Source organism: Jaculus jaculus, chromosome 1, assembly GCF_020740685.1.
Source record: "Jaculus jaculus isolate mJacJac1 chromosome 1, mJacJac1.mat.Y.cur, whole genome shotgun sequence".
Taxonomy (NCBI): Eukaryota; Metazoa; Chordata; class Mammalia; order Rodentia; family Dipodidae; genus Jaculus; species Jaculus jaculus.
Window position 1 is genome coordinate 149,345,605 of NC_059102.1, and position 13,108 is coordinate 149,358,712.

The 13,108-nt window shown below is 54.3% G+C and overlaps 1 protein-coding gene across 2 annotated transcripts in view; it reads left to right on the forward strand.

Moving 5' to 3' along the window:
• Positions 1 to 13,108, forward strand: part of Col5a1 (collagen type V alpha 1 chain) — a 175,754-nt gene that overhangs the window by 109,728 nt on the left and 52,918 nt on the right. For both annotated transcript variants that reach the window (XM_045149160.1, XM_045149162.1), the window contains exons 28-32: positions 3,662 to 3,706; positions 5,508 to 5,561; positions 7,336 to 7,443; positions 8,043 to 8,096; positions 10,789 to 10,842. In XM_045149160.1, coding sequence (XP_045005095.1) covers positions 3,662 to 3,706; positions 5,508 to 5,561; positions 7,336 to 7,443; positions 8,043 to 8,096; positions 10,789 to 10,842 — 315 coding nt within the window. The remainder of the gene's footprint in view (positions 1 to 3,661; positions 3,707 to 5,507; positions 5,562 to 7,335; positions 7,444 to 8,042; positions 8,097 to 10,788; positions 10,843 to 13,108) is intronic.

Here is a 13,108-nt window from a genome sequence, read left to right on the forward strand (position 1 = left end):
CGTACAGAGGCTGGAAGTTCAAGGTTAAGGTACCACGTAGTCAGTGTCTGGGAAAGGCAGTTTTTTCTGCTTTGTAGCGAGTGCTTTCTCCCTGTGACTTTTCATGATGAAAGGGATGGGTAGCTTCCCATACCCACCCCTTTTTCTCATACTGGGGATAGAACCTAGGGCCTCACATGCCAGGCAAGTGGTCAACCCCTGAGATACAACTGGTAGTTGTGAATTTCAATTATGTGCTTTTGCTTTTTGTTTTGCGACAGAGCCCCACTAAAGTTGCCTAGGTTCCCCTGAACTTGCAGTCCTGCTGCCTCAGCTTCCTGGGCAACTGAGATTACAGAGCTGTATCACGAGGCCTCGTCTTGCCCACCCCACCCCTTCTTCCCTTCAGGACTCTAAGCTCAGTCCTGAAGGCTCTCCTGCTGTGACCCTACCACCTCCTACCCTCCACCCCCTTTCTCTTTTGGGTGCTGGGCCTGAAACCCAGGGCTCTGGGTACACATACTGCACTGCTGAGCCGCATCTGGCCCCGAACCCCCCTCGTGATCACGCTGGTTATTCAGATGTGCTGTGTGAACACAGGCGTCTAAACCAGAGAAGCTTCCACTTAGGTGCCTCTCGTTTCACTGGCCTTCAGCCTTTCTCTGGCCTTCCCTCTTCCTGGCCCTTCTCAGGGGCGTCTGTTTGGGTTTGACTCAATGAAGGCGAGTCTTCCTTCTCCGTCCAGAAGACCCCCAAATGTGAATTCACATGGAAGCCCTGGGCAGCACCTTGTCTCTAGGCTGTCCATATCTGTGGCAGGATGATTCCTTCCTTTTCAATTTTATTTTTTATTTTAGAAAGAGAGAGAGAGAGAGAGAGAGAGAGAGAATTGGCACGCCAGGGCCTCAGCCAGAGCAATCAAACTCCAGACGCTTGCGTCACCTAGTGGGCATGTGTGACCTTGTGCTTGCCTCACCTTTGTGCGTCTGGCTACTATTGGATCTGGAGAGTCGAGCATGGGTCCTTAGGCTTTGCCGCTAAGCCACCTCTCCTGTCCCCCCTTCCTTTTTGCTACTCTAAACACAGCAGCCTCTCCCCAAGTGCCGGACCACCCCAACAAAATGGATGCCAGCCTTCCTCAACCAAGTTCTTACATGTGCAAGTGGCAGTGCTGCCATCTGAGGACCCCGAGCCCAGGAAACTGCCAATCACCCTGCCATGTGCCAAGCAACCTACAACAAAGGATGGTCACTTCAGTCCCGAAACCCAAGGCTTTCAGTGTGCATGTGCACACACACACGCGCACACACACACACACACACACACACACACACACACACACACACACACTGTACTGCCAAGACACACCCAAGTCTCAGCAGCACCTTGGCCACAAACCCCAGTGCAGTCCACTTGGTCCAGGCAAAGGGGAACTTATGGCTGGAAGGAAGGACCTTAGTATGTCTGATCTTGCCTTCTTACTTTCAGAAAAGCGGTGTCTCCCCCAGCCCACCCAGTAGGAGGGAGGAGAGCCATGCATGCAGACGGTTGAGAGTAAGGGGAAGGAAAGGTCAGACCCCTCCCCATGTCCCTGAACTCACTGCTCAGGGCAACCCTGGACTTCATGCTGGCCAAACCCCATTCCTATTCAAGATCACACCCGTGGGTTTCATGAGTCTCTGAGAAGCAAGTGGAAGCTGGAAGGGGCCTTCTCTAACACACACGAATGGAGAGAATGCACTCTCCCCAAAGATAGTGCTCTCCTCCTGAGTCTACCTCCACAGGGCTGTCATACCGCTGAGTCTCAGTGTGCCAGGGAAAGTGAGATGGGGGGGGGGAACCTCTGGATGCCATTGGAGCCAGCCACCTGCTCTCTTCCCCTTTGGGGAAGACCTCTTTGGAAGAAAATGTTCCAGGAAAAGAAAAATGCTTGGAGACCATTGTCTCTGACTGGACTGGGCATGTCACACCTTCCTGTGTTCCTTGGGCCCATCAATGTTTAGAAGCACGGGGTATATGCAGAAGCCATGCATACAGCTGTAGTGAATACAGAACGCAACACAGGCCTTCCTCACAGACTTGGGGTGGATGTGTCTGTACTGGGTGTCTCTCTCTCTCTCTGGTTCAGTGTCCCCCTCTTGTGTCAGGTCTCAGCAAGCACAGAGCAGGCTCCTGGAGTCAGCACCCCTCTCCCCATAGTCTATGCTGTTTACAGATCCCTCAGAGAGTCAGGAGGTGCCATCCCAATGGTCTGCATTGTTCAACCCATGTTGGTTTATCCAGTGGCAGAATGAGTAGAGAGTGAGCCCATAGCCGCTCGGGTTCCACCTGCCTAGTGGTTGTCCTCTGCTGCTCCACTCTGCACCTCAGCATGTAGATCCAGGGGGTGTGGGACAAGGACACTGCCAACAGTGGATCTGTCTCTTGATGCTCCAAGCCCTTCCTCCAGTGGTCAGGCTCTCAGGGTACTGGTGTGTCTCCTCTGTCTGCTCCGTCCCCCGTACCTCACAGCAGGGTGATGGAGCTGCTTCTAGAGTCACGCTGGCTGTCTCTTAGCAGCTCTTCAGGCCACATTCCTGCCTTCAAGACCTGTGTGTGTGTGTGTGTGTGTACCCCACTTTCTCTTCAGCTCTTTCTTAACTCTGGGAAAGGCTCAGAGGAGCCCAGTCTCTGGTGAGCTGTGGCCAGCAGAGGGCGGCAGGCAGCTCCTGGGTCAGCTCCGGCTGAGAAAGGAATGGGGCAGCCCAGGACTGGCTCTAGACAGGCTCCTGGACTCGAGTGTGTCCCTCTAGGTATCCCTAACCCCTCTCAGAGGCCCAAGGTCGAGAGGCATGGTGAGGGAGGGTGTGGCTACACCTGCCATTCTGTCCAGCAATCTCTCCTCCACCAGCAGAGGAGCTGGACCCAGCAAGAATGGCAGAAATCGGGCCACGTCTGTGTCCCTAAAGCAGGGTCCAGCAGGGGAGTGGGGTGGTCTTCTCTGGATTGAGGACAACCACCATCACTGTCATAGTGTTAACTGACATTCTGGCGTGTCCACTTCAGTGATAGGACCGCATCGATTGATGGCATGCAGGTACTGTTCACTGGACACCTGCTATGTCCTGGGCACTGCCCTGAAGGCTTACAAGCGCCACCCCTGCCCCCAGCAGCAAAAGCAAGACAAAGGTTGTTGTCCTGCTTGCGAATTAGGAAACTGGAGCCCACAGAAATCTGGGAACTCCTCGGAGGTCACAGCGTAAAGCCAAGACACGAACCCACTGCCTGCTCTGGGTTCCTCCCCAGCTCCCAGGGAGGGCTAAGCTTCTAAGTGCTTCTAGAAGAGACAAACATCAGCATGGGAGAGTGTCAGCCAGGGCTCAAGCCTTTGCAAGGAGAGTGGAGTAACTGACCAGTGATGAATTTGTATCATTTGTATGGAAAGAGGTGTCAGAGGCCAGTCTAGAAACGAGGGACCCCTGGGCTTCAGGTGGGGGCCCCAGGCTGCCAGCATGAGAACAGGAAACATCTCCAGGCAAGAAGCTCTTGTCCCAGAGATGGGGACACATGAGCATGAGAACTTGTCTGAGGGGAAGCTGGCTGGTGCATGCTGTGCCCTGTGAAAGCTCCGCCCTTCTGGGTCCCTGGGCCTTTGTGCCCCTTCCACATTTTTGTAATCTTTCTTCTTTCCCTGCCTGCACAGGGGGCAGATGGCATCCGAGGCCTGAAGGGCACCAAGGGTGAGAAGGTGAGTGTCTGTCCTCTCGGGAGTGAGCCAACCCAGAGCCCAAGCCAGTGTGGTCGCCTCTGGGTATGGAATGGAATTGGTGACACCCTGCAGGAAGTGAACTTGTCCGTCCAAGGAGACACAGCCTGTTGAGGGAAGCAGGCTCTGGGATACTGCAGAACATCTCCGGGTCAGGCCTAGTGCGTCTACCCAGATGGCTGCACAGCCCTACTCCTTATAGGAGCAGCACACACCTCCCCTGGCGGCCCCCTTGCGGGCAGCAGCCGGGGAGTCTGCTTCGTTGCGAGTTGTCTGAGTTCTGTCATGGGAAGTCCAGCACTCTTGCACAGGGCTCAGCCAGTGGAAGAGGGCGCCGGCTCACCGTCCATGCCAACAGCTCATTGCCTGGAGCACGTGAAGGCATGTCCCGCTCTGCCTATCTACACTAACATACAAGCTGCCTGCCGTGGTCAGGGCTGCAAATCGGTGCCAATGTAGATCATTTTGGTTAATACAAAGCCAAAATATGGCACTCTGAGTGCCAGCTAGAGCCAGAGCACCGAGTGGCTCTGGCAGCTGTGACATCTTGAGCTGTGTGGCCCACCACTTTTGTCCTTTTCGTTTGGGGGAAGGAGGCTCAGAGCTTCCTTCAAGGTCAGCCTGGCATATCCTTGGGCTTGCATCACAGTGACCTGTTGAATGTTCCCCTGGATATTCAGCTATAGACAGCGGGCATAGCTTCCCTCTGTGGCAGACCGCGGGACTCCCACTGAGTGAACATGGCCTGTCAGTCCTGAGCTTAGGGGTCCGACATCTGCTCACACTGGGAGTGTATTCATGCCTCTGCTCCTCACTGGGCACCTGTGGATGACAGTTTTGCACCCTCCCCTGTGAAATCCACCAGCCTGAACTCCATTCTCAGGGGAGGCACAGTGGATACACCACCTGGTGTCCAGAGTTAGCTGACCACCTGACGCTATCCCCAGTCTCAGTGGGCCACTTTTGTGGAAGGACGGGCAGAGAATCCTGTGTACTCTCTCTCCTCCTTCCAGGATGCCTCTGTGGAGCAGCAGTGCAGACCTTACTCCAGTGGCTGTGTATGGCTTCTGAGGGTCTGGGCCAAGAATGCTGCTTGCTTGTTTTCTTTCTTTCTTTTTTTTTGTTTTTAGGTTTTTTGAGGTAGGGTGTTGCTCTAGCTAGTTCAGGCTGACCTGGAATTCACTGTGTAGTCTCAGGGTGGCCTTGAACTCTGGGCGATCCTCCTACCTCTGCCTCCCGAGTGCTGGAACTAAAGGCATGCGCCACCACGCCCAGCTAAGGATGCTGCTTTCTATGTGGACCCCTAAACCGTTTAGAGGAAAGAATGTCCTCCTAAGAGCAGAAGCCCCTCCCACCCTGCAGCACTGTACTCCCCATCCCATTGGTTCCCTGGGAGACCCCCTTGCTGAGGAACCTCTGCCCAGCCTTGTGTCCTTTTCACCTTGTCTGGTCTCATCAGATGGGGCTGCCTGGGAGGATATGGCGTCGCACAGCCAGGACGTACCCTAGGTTGTGCCAAGAGGTCCTGGAAGACAGTCTGAGATGGTTCTGGTGCAAGGGGGCAGGCTGGGTACCCATGACCCTGGTGTGACTTAGTTGCTGTGGTCAGGGACCCTTCGGCTGGATGAGAGGCTAAGCAACCCCCTCCCCCAGTGCAGGCAGACAACCCCTCCTCCGGCGGCCCTCCTGCCGCCTCCCCTAGGGTCTCCGCGCGGAATGGGAGGCAGTGTTGAAGAAGAGGGTTCTTTTCTCCAGACTGACACATCCTCTTGTTCACTGTCAGGGCGAAGATGGCTTCCCTGGGTTCAAAGGCGACATGGGCATCAAGGGCGATCGGGTGAGTGTTGCGGGCTTGCGACTTGTGCTCGCTGTAAGCAAGTAGGCTTGGGTGCCCTGCGGCCTGGTGTCGGGCCATGGGTGATGCTCACACAGCCTGGCTGCTCTCTGATGGGTCGTTCATCCCAGCTCCACAGTAAGCTACTGGTACTGGAGAGGCGTGGTGTGGGGGGGTGGTGGTTGCTTGCCCAGGTCGGGGAGCACAACAGAATGCCCAGACTCCACGTTCACACACGCAGGATGCTAGAAATGGTGTTGAGGGCAGTTCCTGGGTCGTATCCCCTCAAGCCACCAGGAAGGCTGCTGTCAAGAAGTTTCCTGACAACCGCAGCCTACGTCAGCCTGGCGGAAGGGAACACGCCGCTGTGTGCTCTGGGCTGTAGAGCTGTGTGCACGCCTGCATGTCATCCGTAGGCTGATGTGGGCCTGTTGTCTGCTGCCGTCGTTATCCCCCTCCAGAGCAGGCTATGAAGGTGCCTTGGCCAGTGCATGCCAGAACGGGAGAGCCTATGCACTTGACACTTTGCCCCTACCCGGTCTATCATGTAGGAGAAGAAAAGAGCTACTGGCCTCACAACAACGCCCGCGGTGCTGCTTCCATTGGCCACTCTTGACCTCCAGCAGGAGGAAACCTCTCAGTGCCTATGGCTTCCCCAGTTGCACGGCAGGAGTCTCTGTGACCTTGTATTCGTTGCTTTTGTTGTTGCTGTAACAAGTACCTGACAAAAAGTAACTTAGAGAAAGAGGACTCTTTTAGCTCATGGGTTGAGAGTCCTGCCCATCGTACTGGGGCGGGCATGGCGGCAGGAGCGTGGGGCGGCTGGTCGCGCCGCAGCCACAGTCAGGAAGCAGAGAGAGATGGAGGCTGGTGCTCGGCTCACTTTCTCGTTTTTATTCAGTCCAGGACCCCAGCCCGTGGCCTGGCGCTGCCCACGGTTAGGGCGGATTTTTCCACCTCAATTAACTAATCTAGAAAGTCCTTCACAGTCATGCCTAGGGGTCTGTTTCCTCCTAGATGATTCTACATCTTGCCAAGCTGACGATCTGAGCACTATACCCAATACTGAACACTTTGTGGTAGGGCCACCTAACCATTCTACAGCTGCTGTTAGAAGCAGGCAGACAGAGGAGGACCCATGCCCAGGCCATCAAGAGCACCAGGATGGTCATTGAGAGCTGACCACTGTACTGCCATGGCCTGGCTGAAGCTGGCCCTCTCCTCACTCATACAACCTGAGGACACTGCCTCATCAGGCAATCCTTTCTCTCTCTCTGTGATGTGCATTGTGGGGTCTCTCGGAGATGGGTTATAGCCAGGTCAGTGCTCAGTCAGGGTTGACTCCTGGGGTTTCAGAAGAAGCATTCTGGGAAGAGCCACTATTATTAACCTGCTATTTAAGCCAAGGGGTGCATGAGTACACAAGGGGGCCAGGCAGAGAACCGGCAGCCATGTGGCAGCCTGTGGACATGGCAGCTCTCTGCCTAGAGGGACGACGGTGGTCCATGAACACCCTGGATTTGCCAGTCATCACTAGAGACTCACAGAGAAACCCACAGCCCACGGAATCCCAGGATTGTGGTGGGAGTGCTCACTTGGGGGATAGACGGTTTCCCTCACCTGATCTTTTCTGGCCACTGCACACAAACTGCAGATGCACACGCCACTTTGTGTGGATACTGGAGGCTCGAACCTGGTCTGGCAGGATTTGTAAAGCAAGAATTTTTAAACTGCTCAGCCATCTTCCTAGCCCTCACCTCCTCTTCTCTGATTGCAGGGAGAGATCGGCCCACCTGGCCCTAGGGGAGAAGATGGTCCTGAAGGCCCTAAGGGTCGTGGTGGTCCCAACGGTGATCCTGGCCCTCTGGGCCCCACTGGGGAGAAGGTTGGTGATACAGGGTGCTCAGCTGTGCTCAGGGTTTCTCAGCTCCAGACAGGCCTGTCTCCTGGCCATTGGCTGAGCCTGCCCTTTGCGTGGGGAATGGGACTCCTCACTTACCTGCCTTGTCCAACTGTGGCACGTGTCCTTGTGCTGGCAGCGCCGCCCATATCTTGTCCCTGCTAGCCTGAGTAGGAGGGGACATAGGAAATGCTTAAATACCCCACCCCGAGTACCTTATGGCTGTATCTCTTACAGAAGGTTCAGAAATCCCCCACGGATAAGCAGCCCCTCTAGCTTTTGCCCTGGCCACAGCACTGGTCTTTTCTTGGGTGGCTGGGCTGGGGAGGACTTTCCAGGCAACACTGATACCATCGGGCATGTCTTACCTCCCAAGGGTTGACTCTGTTCTTGACAACAGCCTGGTTGGGTGGGGGCAGGGGGTAGGCTCTCCACAGTAATCTTGCCCTTCACCTTTGGAATTTAGCCCCGTTCCAGCCCCTCCCAGGTCCCACTGGCTCTCTCTGCTCAGAGAATGAGATTGAGAGAAGCCATGTTAACCATTCATGCAAAAAAAAAAAAATTTTTTTTTTTCATTTTTCCAGGGAAAGCTCGGAGTGCCCGGATTACCAGGGTACCCAGGACGACAGGGACCAAAGGTAATTTCAACCCCTCCGGATGTACCAGCAGAATCTGTAGGGTGTTCTGCGGGGTCTTATGCACCCCTCCTCCCCTCAACCATTATTCCCTGGGAGGCTTTTAGGACTTGGTGGGGTGATCTTTCACCGTGACTTCGCATCCATGCTACATAGCTCTTTTGTGTTAATTTTGCCAAGTTCGAAAGAGGCACTGGGTAACGGGTTGAGAAGGGCACACGGCCCATCGGTGGCCTTCATCCCCCTGGCTGGCCCGTACTAGCTTCCTCTCTGCCCAGCTTCGCTCACTTTGGAGGTTTGGAGGCCCTTGGCTCATAACAGAGTACAAGAGAGGGGAGCGCTGTCTAATGTGCAGTCCTGTTCGGGTTTAAGTGAAACAGTTCCTAAAGGCTTTGGAAGTCAGTGAGAACCTTGTTTTCTTCTTCACACCCTACGTTTGATTATTCGTAATTCCTCCTTCAACAATAAGCACCGCCTGCACTGGAGACCTCGTTAGTGCGGCGGCCCTGCCTTCCCAGCTTTCGTCCGTCTCCCCCTCTCCGCTGCCTGCCTGCTTCCCGTCTCTGGAGCCTGGGCCCGGCGACCGAGGAGGCTGGCCCATTATGAGCAAGGGCAGTTCTACTCAGACTGTCCATGCTGCACGGGACACACGCCCAGCCTGCGGTGATGCCCTCTGGACGGGGCAGGGATCTCACTCAGGGTGTAGCAGTGCCACCTTAGACAGCCACAGTGCAGCTGCCAGCTGCACCACCATCCTCCCAAGTGTTGGGAGATGGGCCAGGGATACTTTCTCTCTGTCTCTCTTTCTGCTTTTCTCTTCCTTTTGAGGTGGGGTCTCACTCTATTTCAGGCTGACCTGGGATTCACTATGTAATCTCAGAATGGCTTTGAACTCGTGGCAATCCTCCTACCTCTGCCTCCCAAGTCCTGGGATTAAAGGCGTGCGCCACCACGCCGGGCTATATTTTCTCTTTTTAACTAATCACTTGTCTCAGGGAAGAACAGGAAAGGAGAGGAGACATTTGGCGAGGAGAGTGGGGTGTGACTAAGTGTAGGCAGTGTTGAGGGGAAGAAGAAGACTGGCCTGGCCCCCTAAGCTGAAGCCTTAGACTGTGACTAAGCTCAGAGATGGGCAGTCACCTGCTGTAACTCCAGGTCTCCTTGGTCCAATCTCCAGCCTGGTTGGGCAGGTGGGCCTAGCAGAGGGTGGGTGGAGCTCAGCCCTCTGAGAGGAATGAAAGGTCTGGAAAGATACAAACCAGGGACTGGGGAGATGGCTCGCTGAGTAAAATTCTTGCCGCGCAGCCTGAGGACCAGAGTTCACATCCCTAGCACCCACTGAAAGCCGGTGCTGGCTTGCAGTCCCAACTGTAGAGAGGAAGAGAAACTCCCTGGTACTTGTTGGCTATCTGGTCTGGTGATCTCCGAGTTCCAGTAAGGCATTCTGTCTCAGAAAATAACGTAGGGTTGGAGAGCTGGCTTAGCAGTTAAGTGCTTACTTGTGAAGCCTAAGGACCCTGGTTCAGGGCTGGATTCCCCAGTATCCATGTAAGCCAGATGCACAAGGTGGCTCATGCATCTGGAATTCGTCTGCAGTGGCTGGAGACCCTGGTGCACCCATTCTCTCTCTCTCTCTCTTTCTCTCTCTCTCTGTCACTCAAATAAATAAATAAAAATAAAAAATAACATAGAGGACAATGAAGGAAAACACCTGATGGCAACCTCTGGCCTCCATCCACATGCTCACACTGACATATCCACACACAAGTGTGTCCACACATAGCATGCATGCCGTACACATGCACATGCCAGAATTACATAAACTTCCTTGAACAGGCATGTTCTTAGGTTAGAATATGAAGCTACCCAGAGGCGACAGACTTGCAGAGAGCCCCAGGCTGCAACTGTAGTAGTGGGGTGCCCTAGGTGTGTCTTGGGGAGCCCCTGCATTATACTTCTTGTATGTACAGGGCATCTGGCATTTGGCAGATCAGAGTCCTGAGGTCTATCTTCTGCCTAGGCATGCCTTCATATGTCAGCCTGCTAGTTGTTAGAGTCCAGGCCCACATTTGTAGTCATTTGTGACCGTGCAAGCTGTCCACGCTTCAGTCAGAGCCATCGTGGGAAGATTACAGTAGGAGCAGAGAGACACGAGACTCAAGCCCCGTCTCCCCAAAAGCTCAGCCGTGCACACCCCTGTCTCCCTACGTCAGCTGCGGGGACGCAGCTTATGAAGGGAGTGAGGAGTGTCGTGGGCACATGCTAAGTCAGCTTTGAGTGTTCTCAAGAAGTGTTTATCGAGGCAAGCAAACGAGTGTTGAGTGGGTGGGTAGCTAGGTAGCTGGTGAGCAGAGTGGGGGAATAAAAGGATAGGTAGGTAGATGATGGGGTGAGATGGGTGGATGGCTGGTTCCCTACTGGGAAGGGATGGATGGGTGGTTATTGCATGAGTGAATGGGTGGACAGTAAGGTAGATGGGTGGGTATTTAAGTGGGTGCATAGAACGTGAATGGACAGGCAGCTAGGTGACTGGGGAAGTAGATAAGTGATTGGGTGGGTGTGTGGGTGGGTTGAGGGGGTGGAGCTGGATCAGAGGTTATGAACTACAGCATGCACGCTCCTCAGTTGACATGGCAGTATGACCCTAGCTCCTGGCTGGCGGGCCTGCTTCCATCTTCCTTAAATTCTCTTTCAGGGCTCTATCGGATTCCCTGGCTTCCCGGGTGCCAATGGAGAGAAGGGCGGCAGGGTAAGGACTGTGGGCTCTGGCCAGCAGCTGCTCCTCAGCTACCTTGGCCTGCAGCGGGGGGGCTCTTCCATATTGATTTCTCCTCATTTTGTTGTCAAAAACCGTTTTCAACTATATATGCGTGTATTATTTTTATTTATTTATGAAAGAGAGAGAGGGGTTAGGGATTTAGCGCAGCGGATGGGGTGAGTGCTTGCCTGGCCAGCGTAGGGCCCTGGCTTCAGTCCTCAGAACCAGAGATAGGGAGAGAGGGGATAGTGTATCAGGGCCTGTGGCCATTGCAGACGAACTCCAGGCCCATGCACCACCATGGACATCTGGCTTACGTTGGTTCTGGGGAATCGAACCTGGGTCCTTCGGCTTCCCAGGCAAGTGCCTTAACCACTAAACCATCTCTTCAGCCCCCAGGCCACTTTTTAAGCGCAGCTGATCTTGAGTTCTGGGCCCACTGCTCTCAGAACTGGTGGCACTGTGATAGGAAGGTGGGCGGCAGGAGAGGAGAGCATGCTAGGGAACTAGAACTTTCTAAGGAACACGTTCCAGGAAGCTCTTGTGCATTAGTGGAAGCCAGAGTCTCCTCTGCCCCCGAGCCGTTCCTACAGGCTAACTTACAGGCAGAGGCTGTACAGGCTCCACTTCATGCATCATGTTCTCTCCGGCGTATCCCGCTGCCTCCCCCAGGCAAGCACATGCCCTTTTGGGGATGCACTGCCGTGGCTCACAGACCCGACATTCCCTCGTTGCTAGGAAACAGTCATAGTTGTAAACACCAGCCCAGGTGTTTCTTTTTCTGTCACCTGAACATAGGCCTTTGGAGGGCTGGGAGCCATGTCCCTCCACCTCCTGTGGTGGCCCGGACCTGTCTAGCAGACACCACCCTAAATGCCCCTGGGTGGCACCACAGATCCTGAGCCTCATCAGTCAAGAGATGGGAGCACAGTAGTTATCTCGGGCCCTAAACCTTGAGCAGACATGTGGGGGACAGAGAGGCTGACTTTGGTGGGGGGGGTCACTATAGGACAGTGTGCTCCTAGACTGTTGCTCTCAGTGCACATGGAACTGGGGTTATAGTTCCCCTGTGGGGCCCATTGCTCCCCGCTAGACTTGTGTGTGAAGTGGGGTGGACAAACTCTTGAAGGCTGCAAGGACGCGGAGAGAGCTGAGACCTCGTGGACAAGCGGACGGCCCTGCCACTTGTCAAAATGGAACCTTAGCGGCTGTTAGGAGTGCAGATGCCCTGGACTGGCACCAAATACTGCCACCATCGCTCATTCTCTCTCTATTTGTATCTGTGTCTGTGTTTGTATTTATCGTCTTCTGACCATCTATGTATTTCCTATTGTTTATCTGTGTATTTGGCCTATCTGTAGTCTGTCATCTTTCTATTTACGTATCTTCATCTGTCATCGACCTGCCTGTCATCCATCCGTCTACATCTGTCATCTAACCTTGCCTATCTGTCTTCAATTACCTTCCATCATCTATCCATCTCTTATCAGTTCTTCCTGCCTAGAGACATCTGGCTATTGTCTTTGGGAAAGACTAGCCTTTGGAATATTTGGAAGTTCCCTTGTGAAAAACAGCCGGGATCTCATAAGGGTGATAAATGCTGGTATGACAGGATGGAGAACCCCATGTGGGGACCATCCACGCCCCGGTAGAGTCCAGAAGAGAACATGACCTTCAGCCGCCGTGCTCTGACCACAAGCCTATCCACAGAGAACTTCATGGGACAGAGGACGGAGCACGCCCCCCCTCAACTCCCCTCTGCGCTTCCAAATGAGGCTTATTCCTCACATCCTCAGCCTGCCTGCCCTGTGCCGGAGTTTGGATAAGCGCTGAGTATCACTGGCTCTGCCAGGCAGTACCCGGGGACTCAGTGCTGCGTTTACCAGCTGAAGCACAAAGCCTGAATCACACCAAGACCTGCTGGACCCCCAGTGTCCCAACCCCAGATGAGAGCCCTTCCCAGTCCGATCAGGGAGGCTACATTCAATGCTGCTTCAGGCTCCAGCTTGACTCCCAGCACACTTCAGACCAAGATAGTAAGGCTGTTTGATTCCTTCCAGCATGTGGTTATTGACCCCTTGAGCTGGGGCCCTATCACATTTTGTACCTCTTGTCCAAAGGACAGAGTGCAGGAGCCAGGTGTGGTGGCACACTCATTTAATCCCAGAACTTAGGAGGCAGAGGTAGGAGGATCACCGTGAGTTTGAGGCCACCCTGAGACGGCATAGTGAATTCCAGATCAGCCTGAGCTAGAGTG